The sequence below is a fragment of the Ceratocystis lukuohia genome (genome assembly GCF_044167205.1).
Source record: "Ceratocystis lukuohia strain C4212 chromosome Unknown Supercontig1_pilon, whole genome shotgun sequence".
In the NCBI taxonomy this organism is placed as follows: Eukaryota; Fungi; Ascomycota; class Sordariomycetes; order Microascales; family Ceratocystidaceae; genus Ceratocystis; species Ceratocystis lukuohia.
Window position 1 is genome coordinate 3726566 of NW_027263520.1, and position 19661 is coordinate 3746226.

The 19661-nt window shown below is 48.7% G+C and overlaps 6 protein-coding genes across 6 annotated transcripts; 5 read left to right on the forward strand and 1 right to left on the reverse strand.

Annotated features, from left to right (window-relative positions):
* Nucleotides 1-1268: 1268 nt before the first annotated feature.
* Nucleotides 1269-2768, reverse strand: HOO65_010939 (UPF0674 endoplasmic reticulum membrane protein C2G5.01; the record flags this gene model as incomplete). The annotated part of the gene is made up of 3 exons (XM_071005786.1): nucleotides 1269-1641; nucleotides 1707-2559; nucleotides 2699-2768. 3 exons carry the CDS (start codon nucleotides 2766-2768, stop codon nucleotides 1269-1271), a joined length of 1296 nt encoding a protein of 431 aa, XP_070862761.1.
* A 323-nt stretch (nucleotides 2769-3091) lies between these two features.
* HOO65_010940 (haspin protein kinase) lies at nucleotides 3092-4876 on the forward strand (the record flags this gene model as incomplete). The annotated part of the gene is made up of 2 exons (XM_071005673.1): nucleotides 3092-4075; nucleotides 4130-4876. 2 exons carry the CDS (start codon nucleotides 3092-3094, stop codon nucleotides 4874-4876), a joined length of 1731 nt encoding a protein of 576 aa, XP_070862762.1.
* Nucleotides 4877-6155: 1279 nt separating this feature from the next.
* HOO65_010941 (uncharacterized protein) lies at nucleotides 6156-7575 on the forward strand (the record flags this gene model as incomplete). The annotated part of the gene is made up of 2 exons (XM_071005820.1): nucleotides 6156-6628; nucleotides 6687-7575. 2 exons carry the CDS (start codon nucleotides 6156-6158, stop codon nucleotides 7573-7575), a joined length of 1362 nt encoding a protein of 453 aa, XP_070862763.1.
* Nucleotides 7576-9399: 1824 nt separating this feature from the next.
* On the forward strand, nucleotides 9400-11217 carry HOO65_010942 (uncharacterized protein; the record flags this gene model as incomplete). Its single annotated transcript, XM_071005662.1, has 5 exons — nucleotides 9400-9419; nucleotides 9614-9857; nucleotides 9917-10165; nucleotides 10224-10292; nucleotides 10372-11217. 5 exons carry the CDS (start codon nucleotides 9400-9402, stop codon nucleotides 11215-11217), a joined length of 1428 nt encoding a protein of 475 aa, XP_070862764.1.
* Nucleotides 11218-11624: 407 nt separating this feature from the next.
* On the forward strand, nucleotides 11625-12647 carry HOO65_010943 (MhpC, hydrolases or acyltransferase (alphabeta hydrolase superfamily); the record flags this gene model as incomplete). Its single annotated transcript, XM_070999837.1, has 1 exon — nucleotides 11625-12647. The coding sequence occupies one exon, from the start codon at nucleotides 11625-11627 to the stop codon at nucleotides 12645-12647; it is 1023 nt and encodes a 340-aa protein (XP_070862765.1).
* A 1786-nt stretch (nucleotides 12648-14433) lies between these two features.
* Nucleotides 14434-18838, forward strand: HOO65_010944 (putative phospholipid-transporting ATPase DRS2; the record flags this gene model as incomplete). The annotated part of the gene is made up of 3 exons (XM_071005278.1): nucleotides 14434-17775; nucleotides 17857-18524; nucleotides 18604-18838. The coding sequence occupies 3 exons, from the start codon at nucleotides 14434-14436 to the stop codon at nucleotides 18836-18838; spliced, it is 4245 nt and encodes a 1414-aa protein (XP_070862766.1).
* Nucleotides 18839-19661: the final 823 nt, after the last annotated feature.

Here is a 19661-nt window from a genome sequence, read left to right on the forward strand (position 1 = left end):
GTGTAGGCGACGAGGGCGACAACAAGACAACTAGGCTATCTTGAAGGCTTTATCATCCACAATTGGCGATGTGCAACGGTAGTGCAATGGTAGATGCAATAGGTGGATGTAAAGAAAGATGTGCTGAGGGAACGTAGTAGCAGGAACCCTGGAGACCTGGAGGGGCTCTCAAACGCAGCTCTATCAATTAAACAAAGGCGGGATTGCGCTGAATGGGTAGACGGATTGTGGCTGCGGCGTTCCGTGCTTGGGGCTTAGTCACGAGCAAGTAGAAGGAATAAAGAAGACAAGAAAAGAGAAAAAGAACAGTGAAAACAAAAAGCGAGGCCTCAGCTACGATAAGATAATTGCGCCGTTTAGCCAAAGACAAGAACTTCTCTTGTGGCGTAGAGAACGTCTACACTGGTTGCAGAGGCAAATCTCACAAGCTAGCAAAGAACACTGATTCAGAGAGAGCTCCACCAAAAAGGACAGCAAGGCGCTGACATCTGTAGAGTTTCATACTAAGCTAGCCGCCTGCCTACCTCACTTCCGCCACGTCAGCCACTTCAGCCACTTAGACTCATGGTTAATCACGTGCTCGCGTATAAGTACTGAAGTACTCTATCCAGATTAGTCTTTGAGATATCGTGAAGTATCTGGGTAAAATCATCCAACATACAAAAATACATCATGGCTAACAACTCGCCCATGAAATGAGATGGTTCCGTGCCTTCAATCATAAGAACAAGAATGCCATCGGGTCATTAATCAATTTTGCGAAAACTAGCTTAGGTCTTCTTGATCGTCTTCTGTTTAGAAATTCATATCCTAAATTCAGCAATGAACTGGCTCATAGCGCAGTGTAAAGATCTTGGGTTAGCTTTCCGGTTCATCTATTTAAGCCTGACTCAACGTGCTTTGAATCATGTATCCATTATGTTACTTTCAAGTCTCTAAAGTTTTAATTACCGGCTTCTACCAAGTTACTCAACGTCAAAGTTTGTGCGATATATTACGAAGCAGTACTGTACTCTTTGAAGTCATGCATAATTTCACTATTGGTAAATATTACCCAGACGCACAATAGAACAAGCAACTTATACAAATTAAATGCTTCCCAAATGTCAGTTCTCCATGACCATACCTGCACGAGCAACACTCCATACATGTTTGCCAATCCCCTGCCCCATCCCATATCAAACACAGATCTATTTCAAATACATTTTGATACAAACAAGCACAAGCCAGTCAGACCATCTTGTCCCTCTTCTACCCATATCCAGCTACTAACCACGCACAGTTGACTTCTTCTGCATTTTACGCATCTCCTTTTCACGCTCCTTCTCTAGATACTTCTTCTGGGCCTTGGCATCCAAATGGGTCAAAGCCTCCTCACGCTTACTCTTCTTGAGACGCTCACGTTCGGCGGCGCGTTCCTCGGCCTTTTCAGTCTCCATGTCCTTCTTAATCTGGGCAATGGCGCTTTCACGAACAGTCTTGACCTTGCGGAGCACTTCAGGCCGGAAGTGGCATGCAGAAACAAGGTGGTCGGGCAAGCGCAGGAACTGCTCCATCAGAGGCTGTAGGGGCTCGTAGTTGTTATCCCCAGGTAGACGGTAGCGGCAGAAGATGCGTTTGCGAGGTCGGGTTTCCTCCAGGCTAATAGAATCATATAGGTTAGTGCCTGTACATAGACTCAACGCACGGCAGCGAATAGCACTTACGTAGTAGGCTTTTGGCCAGGTTGATCAGTCACAACGAGGTAGTCAAACAGATCGCCAGCAGACTCAATAGCAGCAACGAGGTCCTTGGTCAAAAGGGCATCGGTGATCTCGGCACTCTCGCTCATTACAGTGGCCCAAATGGGTAGCTTAGGGCTGTCCTTGGTGAAAGTCAGGGAAAGATCATAACGGTCATTGCGCAAGCGCTTCATTTGATCTTTGTTAACGATACCCCAAACAAATCCATCATAGGTGCTCTTTTCAGCAGTCTTGGGCTCAGCTGTCAATGCAACCTGGCGGATAGTCTTCGACTCAAGGCCATCAAAAGGGTATGTAATCAACTCGCACTGGTCGGCAGGCGGGGTGATTGTGTCCCACATGAAAGAAATGCCTGCTTCAATCAGCATAACCAACGGGTTAAAGCGACGGTTAAGAACCAGGTTAACGTCGGTGAAAGCAACATTACGGCGGCCAGTAGCATAAGACTGGAACTCAAACAGCGACTTCTCGCGAAGAGTTCCGGAGGCATCATTGGGATCCGAGTCGATTGTTGGGCTGCCACCAAAGCCAACCATGGCGTACTCTTGCTTCAGCAAGCCACCATTGGCTTTAGCCCAGGCATTGGCTTTGGTGCGGTTTTTACTAACACCACTGAAGTGGATGGAGAACAGAATTGTAGCGGCCAGGATAATGTAGGCCTCGCCCTGGAAGTCAGCCAGGGTGAAACGTTCATGGATGTTGTACCACTTGGTGTAGGGCCGGCCAATAGTCGAGATTTGGCCGCTAGAGCCTAGAAACACGAACATCTTTTGAACGAAAGACGAGGAAGTCGGCTTAGGCGCATCATTGACCGTATCTACGACGGTTGGAATCATTTGTTAGCCAGCCAATTACTGGCTAATTGCAGAAGGAAGTCGTGTTGCGATTTGTCGCCTTTTGTAAGGTATTTTAAACATCTCGAAATGCATGGACGAGACGGAAAATCAAAAACGTACCAGTTGCTTCGGCAGCAGCAGACACGATGAGCGCCATGCACGCTATCACGATATCCAAAAACTTAGTCATTTTGCGCGGTTAATGGTGGTCGTGAGAAGCTCAAGATGTCGCCGCTCGTTGGAATCCTGATGCCAAATATAATCGGCCACCTAGCTGATCTATCAATAGCTGGTGGGTCACCATGTAGCGTAGTCACGTGATCATCTGACATCGCTGTTGCCATGTCAATGCTAACCCTAATATATCAATAAATAGATTATGCTGTGTCAATAAGGGCCCGGTGTTTTGCCCTGTCCCTAGTGAGGAGCCACATTGTATTTAGACCTCACCCCGTTTTAGACATTTGTTGATGAATCTTTTCACGCTTCAACCCGCCATTAATAAGTATAGCAATGCCGAAAGCCGCAGCGAAGACTGGCAAGGGTAGACGGACAAAGACTGCCGTGGAAGTGCTCCCAAACGATCTTGGCCTGTTTCCAGAGCCAGTGGCCGAGATCACCGGACTTGTCGCCGCAGTATCTATTGGCGATGTGGATGGTGATATGAACGCAGCATGTGCACTTTCGCCGCCTCGGAAAAAAGCCCCGACTCAAGCGCGGAGGCGGCAAACAAAACAAAAGAAGGCTGATACTATCTGTTACGCGGATGACCCTGACAAATATTCCGTGGACCCATTACTACCTCAAGTCTCTTCCATCACAAACATCTCAACTGCTGTCCCGGAAAAGGCTACTGGAACAGCTAAGAGCTTTGAAGGAGGTCTCGCTGAAACCGACTCTATTCACTCTCAAGCAGAGACCAGCCTCATCAGTACTATCGACAATACTGAACTACGAGTAATCGGATGGGCGGATGTATGCTTAGAGAACGATAAGATCGAGAAGATTGCTGAAGCGTCATATGCGGAGGTTTACAGAGTCACTAACGAGGAAGGCGTCAGTATCATCAAAGTCATCAGACTTCAGTCTCCTATAAAGGCCCAGACGACCCAGCAAAAACGTTCCGGTCTGGTGGATGAGGAGCCACACGCTCAGGGTGACCTAATGGGAGAGCTGCGTATTTCCGAATGGCTGGCTGATATTCCAGGGTTTGTAGTGTATAAGGAGCGCTATGTCGTGAAGGGCAAAGCGCCAAAGGCTCTGCTTGATACACACCAGGCTTTCCAAAGAAAGTGCAAGAGACAAGACCCGGGCCGGCTTCAGTTTTATCCATCACCTAGTCGCTATCTTGATGACACTAAGTTCCTTGTTGTTGAACTTGGAGATGCTGGCACTGCACTGGAAGATTTTAAACTCACGACTCAAGAACAGCTATGGGATGTATTTTTCTTAGTAGCTATTGCGTTGGCACGGGCTGAAGAGCTAGTGTTATTTGAGGTGAGCTACTATTTTTCTCTATTTTTGCGGAGTGTATGTGCTAACCTGCAGCAGCACCGAGACCTCCATGAGGGCAACCTATGTCTAAGACAAGTTTGCAAGCCAAGGACCCGCGACGACAGCACCCAATCCCAAACACAGTTTGGCTACTCTGGTTTGGATATTACAATACTAGACTATGGACTGTCGCGAGCTGAAGACCCTGAATGCGGGGAAGAAGAGGAAGTCGCTGTTGCGTATGACCTTGAAAAGGACTTGAGTCTATTCACTAGCACTCATGCTGATCAGTGTAAAGTCTACCGACAGATGAGATCATTCTTGTTGAAAGGCGAGCGAGAATGGCTTGCACCTGAAAGGCACAATATTCCGTATGAAAGCGGTGTCGAAGGCCCAATTTGTTGGGAGGATTATGCACCATACACCAATGTACTATGGCTGGCGTATATCTACGAGTACATGGAACGGCACTTTAGAGGTCCGAAAAAAGAGCTTGCTTCCTTCACCCGGTCAACCAAGGAACTGTGGCAGTATCTTGACCCTGAAGCGCCGAAAGATGCGCCTTGCTTTGGAAGCGCCGAAGATGTAGTGAGATTTGCAGTGGAAGCGGGTTGGATCCTGTCTGAGCAGTTGATGGGGACAGATGGAAGCACGTTGGTTGAAAATGAGAGGGAGGGGTTAGAGGACAAGGATGTTTTGGAGACAGCAGAGAAGTTGTCACAACTTGGGCTTGAAGGACAATCTGCCGAGAATCCTGTAGTGAAGAGAAGCCAGCGACAGAGACGCACCAAGGGAGAGGTATAGAGTCAGGCTATAAAGAACAGCGTAATGGCCTTTATAGACTATAGAAAACGAGTCTTGATGAGATATAGATCTTTCGCAGGCAGTTTTGCTAAAACCCATAATGCAACATGACGTTCCACAAAGGGCAAGTAGGTCCGAAAGGAGGGTGGCTATGACAACCAAGCTACACACAATACCTCGGCGTTGCACTATTTCACAAGCCGGCAGACTTAAGATTAGAGTTGGGGTTCCGCAAACGCTGTTGACGCTGCTTAAGGCCCTGAATCCCCAATTTGGTCAAGTAGGATTGAAGGATTTGCTTAGTCAGGATTCTGACAGCTGCTGAAGGAATGGGTAAATATCGGCTTTAATTTACATGGCTTTGCGCAGGAAGCAAGTCACAACATAGCGACGTTGAACCAAAACATATAAACAGAACGAGCATAGAACTAGAGCAGCATTGAAGCACAGTTCATGGCTCGTGAAAATTCCGTTTAAAGGTTAGTTGATTGCAATGAAAATTTACCAAGTTTAGGTTATTGCGCTTTGGACAGGATTACTGTTCAGCGCAGTTGGAGAATTACCCTGCCCGTGACAAGTAGTAAAAAGGGGTCTTGGTACACGAGGTGAGGTTAAAGGGTACCTACAGTAGCACAGTAAACAACACGGCTACTGAAGTACCCATCAACAAGCCTAGCAAAACCGAATAGGACAAGACCCCCCCTCATACAAAATAACCTATCGCGTCTACGAGCGGTGCAGATTCGATTTAATCCTTTGCAACCGAGGCAAAAGCCATAAACTGGCAAACGAAGCGTTTTCAATCAATACATTCTTCCTTTTTGTTGCTAAACCCTCGCGTCCTAGGAAACAAGAATTTACTCCAATTCTCTGGTCTTTTTCTTTTCGTTTCCTGTTCTTTCCCTTGTGGAGCCCATCGCCTCCAGCATCATCAATACCACTACTGCCACTTCTTTTTTTCCTTCTGATTTAGTCGAGTCGCGATGCAGTGCTAGATAGCCTTTGCAGAACCGCACTGCATGGTCTTTAGTGCTTACAAAATTCGATTTATATGTCTTAAGCAATTCTTTAAATCTCAACCAACTCAACAACAAAATTTCTCCATATTCTTTTTTGACCCTGGCGTGCACCCACCTTCTACACACCATCACCAGCCACTTGGATTATCGCAGCAACTCTCCTCTAATCGCCACACTAAACCCAAACGAACGATCTTGGTATCTCATGAACGAATCCTCGAAGCTGCAGTATCTACGGCAACTCCATCTGCTTGTGTAAAATGTCAATGGATAACCCCTTTATGGCGGCTACCATCAGCTCAGGCAACGACGATGGCTTTGTAGCAGCCATCACGCCGCTCTCCCATGCTCATAATGTCCGTCACTCTTCCCACATTTCTAAATGCTACCGTCAAGCATCAACGCTCTTCCTCACGCGTCGCCTTCCGGAGGCCTTGTCGACGGTCTTGCCACTTGTTTGGCCGAGGACTGCCCCCGATACAAATGCTCTCATCGAAGCCCCCCCCGTCGCGAGAGCATCCAAGTCTACCAGAGTCAAAGTTTGGAGCTTGTATCTCACCATATTAAATGCTATTACTGAGCTAGAGCCCCAAGAAGGCAAGGAAACGATCGGTGCCCAGGACTTTCGTATGATTTGCAACAAGGTTCGTGACGGCGACATCTGGGCAGAGGTCGTCAAAAACGGGTACCATGGGGTTGAAGGTGACGTTGACGCTGAAGTGGTTATTAATCTGTATGTCCCCGTGTTCATTTGTGGCTTTTCCCTGAGTTTTGAGCTAACTGATCAATAGAACTACCCTACTGCTTGCCCATTCCACCTCTCAGCTCGTCAACCAAAAACGCCTCGAGGCCTATCTTAGCTATGTCGACTCACCCTCCTCCCTTGCCAACAAACTTGATAGCATCTCTCAATCACCAAAACCTCAGCACAAGTTTCGATCTTCCGCCAAAAGGGGAGGTGCTGAGACCCCCCGTGAACTGAATGCGCGGATCAAAATCCTTGAGCTCTACACCCTCCACGTACTCCTACGAAATGACGAATGGGAGACATCACGAGCCTATATCAATGCTAGCCCCTTGCTCGATGAAGAACGTCGCGAAGCCTTTCTTCAGGCCCTACAAAGTCTGCGCGACGAACAAAATGAAGCCAAACTTCGGCATGAAAATGAGCAAAACATAAGGCGAGAATCTCTCCGCCGTGAAGCCGAAGAAGCTAATCGACGGCGGGAAGAAAATGAACAGCGCGAGCGTCAAAGGCTCGAAGAAGAACGAATGCGACGAGACGAAAACACACCTAGCCTCGCAGGGTCAGATCGAAGCAGCTCAACACGAGGGTTTTCTAGCCGGGGGTCCATGGACAGCGATCGCAGAATAACCTACGATAGCTTACAAGCCTCGCCAGGACGCGATAAGGACAGAAACAACGGTCAATCCTTCCCAATATCGATAACAGGACGGGCGGGAATGTTAGTTGCACAAATAAAAGGCATGATAGATGGCATGAGTCGGTCGCTAGATTTGAACGTGGCTATCTTGCTGAAACTAGCAATGTTTATGGCTGGCGTGCTCTTGATGCTGGGTCGGAGGGATGTGCGGGAAAAGGTTCAGCGAATTGTTGCGACTGGATGGGCGAAAGTCAAGGCTACTGCGTCCATGGGATCTCGAGTAAGCTCTCTATGATGAGACATCTATGACCCTTGTGTTTCTGTTTTTGGTTTTTTTTCTTATATTTTTCCCTTTGTTACAATAATCTGTTGATCTAGCGGTATGCGTTGCCTTTCTTCTCTTCACTTCTTTTCTCCCCATTTCTTTATTTTTTCTTGTATACTGCTTCGCATGGGACTCTCGTTCGTTCAGTTAATTACAAAATTCAACCCCAGTGCCAGAGTACAGCACTAGGCATATATTTTTCTCCTTATTTATATTACTCGTTATTGTTCCATAGCTTGTGCCATGTTCAATCAAGCCTCGCGTATCTTTTGTGCCCTCTGGCTCAGCGTCATCTCACCCTGATACTCTTCTACTCGCCCGCCTGTGATGAGGCAGATGCACTAATTGATGATATGCTAAAGTCAAGTGTAATATGTAAATATAGATTCAAAACTTTGAAAAACAAACAATGTGATAGAGCAAAGCCCTTTTCGTGCCTCTTAATTCAACCACCTCATAAATGATTCCCAAACGCCGGTCTGATTTGGAATTTGTTTTCTCGGTCACAAGCATGAAATACATGAAAAGGCCAGAAAACCTTCTCACGCACTAGATTGAGCAGGCCCATTCCCCGGGCCATGCTCGTGTTAGTATGCTTGTGACCGATTCGTTTTCTTTTGATAGAACAGCTGTACACAAGATGGTTAGCGCACTTCCCAATATACCAATATAAACAATCGTCCATCACATCTCATTCGTTCCACACTTACGTCTGTTCTGGAGCTGCCTAGATTTATAATCTTGGGGCATCCATCACGGTCCTTCTCCACCCGCGTACACTCGAAGCAATAAAAGGCATCTGAGATGCCTTCTCCGCCACACACGACACACTTGTTCTGGTAGTTTCCGAAGCTGCACTCGTCGCATATGCGGACCAATGTTGTCGGACGCACATACGAGTCGCACACGGGGCATTTGCCGTCGCATTTCTCGCAGACGCGCCCAATGGCAATGCCAGGCTGCTTGCGGCACATGACCAGATCGCTAACGAATGGGAAAACGGAAAATAAATGTTAGCAAAACAATGTGGTTGTGTTAGGGCTCTCTATAAGCACTTCCACGTTCTGTATGTTCGTTATGAGTGGTGCCAGGCAAGAGAGGCGGGAGGACATACGGGTGATGGCGCGACATGGCTGAGTGGTCTTAGACAGGATATGGGTCTCTTGCGATTAATATAGCTTCGGACGTGAGTCTACCGCCTAGATTTAAAGTTTGACGCAATTGTTACCCACGTAGAGATTGGGAATTGGTTTCGCGACAATGTTGGTGCATGAGTTGACGTCGGTTTCTTTAGCCGTAGTATAACAGCCTTGTAGAAACTACTATACAGTGCGTCGGCTAGACTCCGGGTAAACCTATGACATATTTGACAAACAACAATCTGCCGATTAGCGATTTTACGACACCATAATCAAGGCGTATCAATGTACTTTATGCTTACAGAAGAATATATCTGTGCTATATCACATGTGTCCCATATTGTAGCCGTTTTGCTTTTTGGTTATGTCATTCAGTATCTGTGCTGTAGATTGTAGTTACTACAATTATACAGTGTCCTTATGTCCTATGCACTGTGCTCACAAGCATTCTGTTTTTTTTTTGCTAGTTTGCGACTGATTTAAAAAGTTCAGCCTTGCGGGATCATGTGCTATTCAAGTTCTTTGACCTGGAAGATTCCAATGTCTAAAATCTCTCGACCTTGCCTATGATTTGTATTTTCATGCGTAGGCTAACGCGCTCATTGTAACTCTGCATATCTACAATTTTTCGTTTCTTCCATTCACCATGATAAAAATGGCCAACGAACATCAAATGTAAGTTTAAAATTTTTTGATACCGTTCTGGTGTCTTGGGCTGCACAGATAGCTAACAGCTTAACTGTAGTGTTCCAGAAGAGCAGCCTGTAACTAGTGAATCCACTGCAGACACCGAAATGTCGGTAGAACAAAATACCAACAATGAAGACCAACCAGATCCTGTCTTAGCTCCGGCATCTACGACATTGAAGCGCAAAGCTTTTCAAGAGCTCGAAACTGACTGTGACGAGACTCAGAAGAAAGCTCGTCTGGGAACTCGATCTCCCTCTCCCGTGCGCAGCTGCTCACCACCTCCTCGCGCTCACTCTTCCCCCCGTTCCCCCCGTTCCCGCCACCGGACCTACTCACGTTCGCGGTCTTACTCCCGATCTCGTTCTCGGACCCGGCCCCACTCCCATTCCCGCTCTAGGTCTCGGTCGCCTTCTCGACGTCGCTGTCGGAACAACGATGCACACCGCCGGACCCGGTCTCCCTCGCCTAATCGTCGCATCAAGCGCGAGGAGCTCAAAAAAGAGGAACAGCGCCGTGGAAAACGCCTGTTTGGTGGGCTTCTCAACACACTAAACAAGAGTCAGGGCAACCAGTACAATTCTCAGGCTACAAAGCGAAGACAGGAGATTGAAGAGCGACAAAAGGCCAAGCTTCGCCAGCAGAGAGTAGAGGGTGATAAGATGCGGGCTCAGCGGGGGCGCAAAGTCAAGGAGCTACGCATGCGTGAGCAGATTGTTTTTGAGGAACAGGTGGTACGTACAACGAATTCAGGACCTAAGATCTGGGCACGCTTACTAAAAATGACATCAGATGCTCGCCAGACATGAAAACATGCGCATGCAGGCACAATGCCTGAGAACCCGGGCAAAACCTCATCTAGTAAGTTTGCAATGGAAGATCATAAGGACCATGCCTAGAAACACTATAATTCTTTTTACTAATGACCCAACTCTATCAGTTTTACCGACCATGGAAACTTACTCACGACCAGGAAGACGACCTTGACGCACAATGCGACGAAGTGGAGAGCAAAATTTCCCGAGAGCTTGCCTCATTCCGGCGCCGATACGATGACGCTGTAGAGATGTATGGGACTCCTGTCCGCCGTGCTAGAGCTTCCAGTGCCAATTCTAGGCGGACAGAAAGCAGCACAAGTCGAAGCCGCAGCCGAGGCCGAAACAGAAGCCATGATCATAGCAGCAGCCGCGACAGCAACTACGTATCGCACTCAAGGTCTCGAGAAACTGACGATATCGCAATGCGGGATCATACACCCAGCACGGAGCGCAGTGATGTTCGGATTACAACCCAGCACAAAGAGGATGTGCCTGCCATAGGACAAAGCCGAGAGGACGAGGCTGAACCCATTGACAGCGAAAACAAGGCGGGATCTAAAAGTGGCCCTGTGGGTCAAAGCGACCCAGAACAGGGAAATCTCACGGAAAGTGGGATTGGCAGCTCGGGTGATCCTACAGGGGATGGTCATCATACAACAAACCCTGATAATATGCAGGAGGATATAGCAACACAGGGCTCAGCAGCAGAGACAACGCCAATTGAGCTAGAGAGCAAGGCCAAAGGTGGCGTGGTGCCAGATGCAACCGCGACTGTGGGAAAAGGTGAGACTGTCCCAGAACAAGCAGCGACAGCAACGTCAGAGAACCAACAAGGAATAGAAGGGGAAGCCCCGGCGGAGCGGAGTGCCTTGGCGAAAACGGAGCAAACCACGAGTGTCGATGGTGGCCGGCACGACGAATCGGGCGATGTAGTACTAGAAGCCGATGAAGACGTGCTCATCTATTAATGCGTAAAGGCTAGTATTTTAAGTTAGACAAGGGGCCTGTAATTCAGAGGGCATAAGCCACTTTCAGTGGCTCTGCATTTCCATTCAACTATACCATGCTACCTACTATTAAGCTTGGACACCGCATACCACTTCTGTTTTGAGCTTGGGGCACTTTATCGTAACCCTATATAGTGCTGTAGTATACACCATCCACTAAATCCTAGCCGAGGTTCCTTATCTTATTCCACCTGTATTTCACGTAGCGGGACGTATGCCGTTTTAAGCAAAAAATAGAGCCTTTGCGTCGTGTAAAAAGACCAACCAACGGCCTCCCCCAACCTCAAGGTGTTTTTTTGCCTCACTTATATCTCGCAGCTCTTATTCACACTTCTGTTCATATCCCCTAATTCATCCGGTTCATAACAATGGCTGGTACTGCTGTGCCCGGTCTTCCTGACGCCATCTACAAAACCGCCACGGTCAACGGCAACACATACCGCTACATCTACGCCAGCCCCAAGAACTCCAAGCCTGTAGACACGGTACTGCTCGTGCACGGATTCCCCGACCTGGCCATTGGCTGGCGTCATCAAATACCTAAGCTTGTTTCTCTGGGTCTGCGAGTGATAGTGCCCGATCAGCTTGGCTACGGTGGTACTGATGCGCCCGACGCCCTGGAAAAGTACTCGTTCAAGAGCGTGTCTGACGATTTGTCGGCTCTAGTGCGTCTAGAAGTTGGCTCTAGCACTGCGCAGATTCTGCTAGGTGGCCATGATTGGGGCGGCCTGGTTGCGTGGCGACTGGCCGAATGGTATCCGGAGCTAGTCAAGGCCATCTTCACCGTGTGCACACCGTACGTAGCACCGGCCGAGACATTCTTCGACATTGATGCGATTGTCAAGAGCGGCGTAGCGCCGTCGTTTGGCTACCAGATACAATTTTGTAGCGGCGAGGTGGAAAAAGCCGCGCACGACCGAGATGGCATTCGTTCGTTTCTGGCCATCCTCTTTGGTGCGCAGAAGCCTGGAGGCGGGCTGTTGTTCTCGCCAGCTACGGGCGTTGACCTGGAGAATTTACGGCTGGCCACAGAATCGCCGCTGGTCGCGGCCACGGAGTTGAACTACCATGCCGATCAACAGGCACGCAATGGGCTCAAAGGTGCCTTGAACTGGTACCGTACTCGGCGCATAAACTTTGACGACGAGCGGGCACTGCCACGGGACCGAGTCTTTAAAATCCCAGCGCTATTTATCCAGGCACGCAACGACGTGGCCATCCGGCCAGAAATGTCTCGTGGCATGGACAAGCACTTTAGCAATCTTACACGGGCTGAGACGGAGGCAGGCCACTGGGCGCTTTTGCAGGCGTCTGGCGAGGTCAACGACTGCATTGAGAAATGGCTGAAAAGTCAAGGACTGGTGCTAGAGAAAGCATCTGCACGGATATGAAGGAGTGGGGAGGGTGGACAGTAGAATCTTAGGGTTTACATGTAGAGCCAAGCTTCGCTTCTTGGCTAAAGCTTAGCTTAGGTCATAGTGCAGCTAAGCACCTCACTTTTATATAGCTTAAAGCTTGTCCCAAGCAAATGAATGAATTGTTGACCTCGATTATGGTGAACGACGATGCTGCTTGTGTAATAGGGCAAGGCGTTGGGTGCTAGGCCGCAGCCAAAGCAATGAAAGATTTTCTAAAAGGGGCAAGACACGACACCCCTAGTCCTTCCTGGCTAGACCTAAGACTTAGGCTAAGGGAGCCGCCTTGTGTCCTATATAGGCACAAGGAGACGAGAAGACAGCACTGCCGCTTGTTCGTGTCACGCAACAGCAGGATATCTGGGTAAGTGGACGTAGGAGTGGATAAGAGGGTGAAGGAAGGGAGGCTGTGCTGTGCTGTGCTGTTGTCGGGTAGATGAGCCAGGCAGGCAGGCCATGGGCGATAAAACGTATCGTGAGAAGGTTGGAGCGAGGTGAGAGCAGACGAGATAGTCGCAGTAAGCCTGCTAGCCGGCTGGTCGGAGGTCCCAGCAGCGGCTTTGGCTGGAGGGTTGAGACGGTTGTCGCGATGTCTAGTAGATGTAGTTGCCTGTGGCCTGGCCTTCTTTGATTCTGTCTCGTCCAAACAAGCATTACGCAAAAGCCCACGAAGCAAAGCTCCAACGCTAAAGCTGTCTAGTTTAGCGTCTTTAACCTTTCCCTTTCCCTGGTTGGTATTGGTCTGCTAAGTCTGTGCAGTCTTGTTGACAGCTTGCTATAGGTGGCTACAGTGGGCCGGGCCCTGTTGCTCAAATGGACTTTAGTGGGTTTTGGTGGGTTGGGGCTGCTTTAGGGCCCTTTGTAGGCCTTAGTCGGTCTTAGTAGAGCCTTAGTAGGGGCTTGGTAAGGCCCTAGCCAGACAAGGCTAGTAAATGTCCCTCGTTGGACTTGGGGGCAACCAACCACCAAAAGCCAGGCAAAAAAGACTAGGTTTGCAGGAAGCACCAGACGACTGACTGGTTCTTTCAAGAGGCTGTTCACCAGCTTACCATCGTTCTTGTTCTTGCTCTCTTTGCTTTGTGTCTTCCCTTCACCCTAACCAAACTTTATATCACGTATATCACGTCTTCGTGTTTGCGCCGATTTTCTGTCTTCAGCCTCTCTCAGCCTCTCAGTGTTATGCCTTGTGCTTCCTCCTCCATCCCCTCCCTCCCCCCTCTCTCTATCTTTTCTTCTCTCAATCCCCCTTCCCCGCCCCTTTCAGCGACACAATCAGTTATCCTTGCCTCGTTCATCCTTTATTGTTTTCTAGCAAGCAGGCAAAAACTCGAATCGGGAATTGCTGATTGATGCAGACGAACTCTGGCGTGCATTTATTCTTTGTGTGCCATCGCCCTTTGTATTCTCCGTGGTACCATCTTACTCTCCAAATCAATCTTACGCACACAACATCATATGCTCTTTCTATCTACTAGGGCATTAATTAATTGACTGTTGATTAATTGCTACCTGCAATAAATGCCATAAATCATCGCTAATTGAGACGAGCTCTCGACAACCACCAGCACTCGCACCCGTTCCTGCTGGGGCCTTCATCAACCCTATTCGTACATACAGACACCTCTCTTTTCGCCCTTGCTCTCGCCTTCGCCTCCGGACTGCCTCCCTCTCCCCCTCCCGAATCTTCGATATCCCAAATAAAAATACGAATACAAGTACAAGTACAAATACAAATACACAGCCACTCGCCATATAATCCGCTATGGACGGGACTCCCCCTGGCGGCTTGCCCGGCCGAGGACCCAGTCACAACCAGGCTCACCAGCAAGACCTTCTCCTGGATCTCGAAAGCGACCAGCCCGCCTACAGTAATGCTCAACGGTCGCCCTTAAACGACGACGACCTGATGCAATCGTACAACGCGACCCATAGCAATGCGCCGTACCCGCAAACACAAGCGCCGCGCTCGCAGCCCGGCAGCGAACGACAACAACACCAGCAACAACCCCCACCCCAGATCCAAATTCATGACCAATCCGATCGACCATCAGAGTCATACGACAGCTTTGTGGGAGGACGCCCGCCTGCCTACCCGCCCTCCTCCAACATGAGCTCGTCTGGCCTTCCCGTATCTTCGGTTTCGCCAGTTAGCTCCTACCACTCCATGAACCGCGACAGGGCCGTCTCCAACAGTGGTCTCAGCGATTATCGCCCCTATGCTGACGAAGACGACGCTGCTTCCATGTATCGCGCCGAAACCACCTCTTATTACCAAAACGACGCTAGTGACATGGCCGATACGCGGGCGACCGCCCACCAGCGCAATAGTGTCTTGACCCTTGGTGGTGGTCTAGTCGGCAAAATGAAAAACGCCCTTGGAATGGGCCAGGGCTACTCCGAAATGGATCTTCCACTAACCACTCCCCGAGGAGGTCCTTCTACTGGCGGTCTTCCGCCTGGACCTGCCTCATCCGAGCCCAAAAAGAAACGATTTGATTTGGGAAGCTTCAAGTTTGGCTTTGGCCGGTCCAAGGTCGATCCAGCTACGCTCGGCCCGCGCATCATCAACGTCAACAACCCTCCCGCCAATGCCGAAGCCAAATACATCTCCAACCACGTCTCGACCTCCAAGTACAATGTAGCCACCTTCCTACCCAAGTTCCTTTACGAGCAATTTTCCAAGTTCGCCAACGTCTTCTTCTTGTTTACCGCTATATTGCAGCAGATCCCGAATCTGTCGCCTACCAACAGATACACCACCATCGCACCACTCGCCATCGTACTGTTTGTCTCCGGTGTCAGAGAGTTTGTCGAGGACTACAGGAGAAAAGCTGCCGACAATGTGCTAAACAACTCTAAAACAAAAATCCTTAAGGGCTCCGAGTTCGTTGACAGCAAGTGGATTGATGTCGTTATTGGCGACGTTGTGCGCGTGCAGTCTGAAGAATCCTTCCCTGCTGATCTCGTGCTGCTGGCTTCATCTGAACCCGAGGGCTTGTGCTATATTGAGACGGCCAATCTTGACGGTGAAACTAACCTCAAGATCAAACAGGCTCTGCCCGAAACCTCTGTCATTGTCAGCCCGCATGAGCTTTCGCGCTTAGGCGGCCATGTCAAGTCTGAACACCCGAACAGCAGTCTATACACCTACGAAGCTACCATTACTATTCAGCAAGGCGGCTCTGACAAAGAGCTCTCCCTAAACCCAGAGCAGCTTCTTCTCAGAGGCGCTACGCTAAGAAATACACCCTGGATCTACGGTATCGTCGTGTTTACTGGCCATGAGACAAAGCTGATGAGAAACGCCACCGCGGCTCCCATTAAGCGTACCAAGGTCGAGAAACAACTCAACGTTCTTGTTCTCGCCTTGGTCGGAATCCTTATGGTTTTGAGTATTTTCAGTACTGCCGGCGATCTGATCCAGCGCAACGTTATGGGCTCCGGTCTAGCCTATTTAGATCTAACCCCGACTAACACCGTGGGAAAGGTTATTGAAATGATCTTCAAGGACTTGGTCACCTACTGGGTTCTGTTCTCTGCCCTCGTGCCTATTTCGCTCTTCGTTACTGTCGATATGGTAAAGATGTATCAAGGCTCACTTATCAATGACGATCTGGACATGTACTATGAAAAGACGGATACGCCAGCCAACTGCCGCACCTCAAGTTTGGTTGAGGAGCTAGGAATGGTCGAATATGTCTTTTCCGACAAAACCGGCACCCTCACTTGCAATATCATGGAGTTCAAACAGTTGACAGTTGCTGGAATCCAGTACGCTGACGAGGTCCCTGAGGATAGGCGTGCTACTGTTGAAGACGGGGTTGAGGTTGGTATCCACGACTTCAAGCGCCTCCGCCAAAATCTCCAGTCTCACGAAAGCGCAGGCGCTATTGACCAGTTTCTTTCGCTGCTAGCCACCTGCCACACTGTTATTCCCGAACGCGATGAAAAGGACAATATTAAATATCAGGCTGCGTCACCCGACGAGGGAGCTCTAGTCCAGGGAGCTCTGGAGCTGGGCTATAGATTTGTAGCTCGTAAACCTCGTGCAGTGATTGTCGAGGCGAATGGGCAAGAACAAGAATATGAGCTACTTGCAGTCTGCGAGTTCAACTCTACCCGCAAACGCATGTCGACCATCTATCGTTGCCCCGACGGCAAAATCCGCCTGTACTGTAAGGGCGCCGATACTGTTATTCTTGAGCGCTTAAATGACAACAATCCACATGTGGATATTACCTTGCACCACCTAGAGGAATATGCCACGGAGGGCTTGAGGACGCTCTGCCTGGCTGTCCGCGAAATTCCCGAGCAGGAGTTTGCTGAGTGGCTCCAAGTATTCGAGGCTGCTTCGACTACCGTTGGCGGTAACCGCGCTGAGGAGCTAGACAAGGCCGCCGAGATAATCGAGAAGGGCTTGACATTGTTAGGTGCTACTGCTATTGAGGACAAACTTCAAGACGGAGTGCCTGAAACTATCCATACGCTCCAGGAGGCTGGTATCAAGGTGTGGGTTCTAACTGGCGATCGCCAGGAGACAGCCATCAACATTGGCATGAGTTGCAAACTGCTAAGTGAGGATATGATGCTTTTAATTGTTAACGAAGAGAGTGCTGAAGCTACGCGTGATAACCTGGAGAAAAAGCTTGAGGCTATTCGAACACAGGGCGACGGCAACATCGAAAGCGAAACTATGGCACTAATCATCGATGGCAAATCGCTGACTTATGCGCTGGAAAAGGACATGGAGAAGCTCTTTCTTGATCTTGCTGTATTGTGCAAGGCTGTTATCTGCTGCCGTGTATCGCCACTGCAGAAAGCCCTGGTGGTCAAGCTCGTAAAACGCTATCAGAAGGAGTCTATCTTGCTTGCCATTGGTGATGGTGCCAACGACGTGTCCATGATCCAAGCAGCGCATATTGGTGTGGGTATTAGTGGAATGGAGGGTTTGCAGGCAGCACGCAGTGCAGATGTGGCTATTGGTCAGTTCCGCTATCTGAAGAAGCTCCTGTTGGTGCATGGTGCGTGGAGTTATCAGCGTATTGCCAAGACAATTTTGTTTTCGTTCTACAAGAATATTGCGCTTTACATGACGCAATTCTGGGTAAGTCTTTTGTTTGGGTTTCCCCACTTACAACGAAATGTTTCTAACCGCAGTTCCGCGCCGTGCCTTGTGCATCTTTAGTTTACGTTCCGCAATGTTTTCTCTGGTCAAGTCATTTTTGAGTCTTGGACGCTGTCTTTCTACAACGTTTTCTTCACTGTTCTACCTCCGCTCGCAATCGGCATTTGTGATCAATTCATCTCGGCACGTCTGCTGGACCGCTACCCGCAACTTTACGGCATGGGCCAGCGCAATGACGCTTTCAAGATGAAAATCTTCTGTCAGTGGATCGGGAACGCCATGTACCACTCTCTTCTGCTTTACCTTTTTGCTGAGCTCATCTGGTTCCGTGATCTGATAGTCGAGAATGGCCATATGGCTGGCCACTGGGTCTGGGGTTCCGCACTATACGGCGCCACTCTGTTGACTGTACTCGGCAAAGCTGCGTTAATAACCTCCAACTGGACCAAGTACCACGTGCTCGCCATTCCTGGATCCATGGCCTTTTGGTTCCTCTTCATTGCTGTCTACGGCACTTTAGCGCCTGAAATGGACGTCTCGCCCGAGTATCATGGAGTTATCCCCGTGCTTTTTTCAACACCCGTGTTCTGGCTGCAGATGGTTGGGCTTGCGGCACTATGTCTCATCCGAGACTTTGCATGGAAGTTTGCCAAGCGTATGTACCGCCCGCAGGTGTACCACCACATCCAGGAGATTCAAAAGTACAACATCCAGGACTACCGCCCAAGGTTAGTAATTTCCCCCTCACCTTTCCGCCTCATCTTCTTCTTCTTGCCCTCAGTGTTAACATGCCAACCTCTTTACTAGAATGGAACAATTCCAAAAAGCCATTCGCAAAGTTCGCCAGGTTCAACGCATGCGCAAACAGCGTGGCTATGCCTTCTCACAAGCTGATGAGTCCCAAACTCGCGTCATCCAGGCCTACGACACAACACAGACGCGTGGGCGTTATGGAGAGATGACGTCATCGCGAAATACCGCTCCTACTGGTAGCAGCGGTGGTGGTGGGTCGGGAAGAGCTGGTATTTCTAACCCGTTCTGATATTGGACTTTTTTTAAAAAGGCTCAAACAAAACACATACACACATCAACATCAACATCCAGATACATGCATATGAATAAAAAAATAAACTGGCATTACACAAACAAAATAGGAGGCAAATCTCACGAATAGGGTTAAGTAAATAACATGACTAATCCCAATTTTATGTACGTTGAATTCCTTACATGTACATGAAAGTTACATCGTTTAACTTGGTTCACAACGGAGAAAGTCTTGGGAAGATAAAAGCAATGTCATACTGTGCCGTAGTCTAGGCAAAAAAATGATAATGAATTAGACAAGTAGTATGGTGTTATGACATGTGTAGCACAGGTCTGTCTATCTCCCAGAGATAAACAACGACAAATATCAAGCAGTTTAAAGAAAAAAGTAACCATTATAATGGTCAATAGAAACCGGAAACAGAAACGAAAGAAATAAGCCTCCAAAATGCGCCGAATTGTTTGTTGAATAGAAGATAGTACAAGGTTATGAACATGAATATAATAATCAAAATGGAAGAGTGGTGTGGAGTGTGATGTTGAAATTGAAAAAAAAAAAAGACGTATCTTGTTAGAGGCCCGCTAGAGCCTACCCCTTCTAAAAGGCAAATTCTTTGCTTTGCCTATACGAGGAGGGAACTGGCGAGTCCATTAAGAGCAAGAGTGAGTGGGGTTGGGTGGGTGGATATCTTTCGCGAGCAAGCAAAAGGACTCAATAAAAGCCCTATCCATGAACATGCAGTATGCAAAGGGTCTTCCGTTATCTTAACTCCACTGAATGGCAGGACCTTTGAATCTTCATGATTAAGGATACAATTATG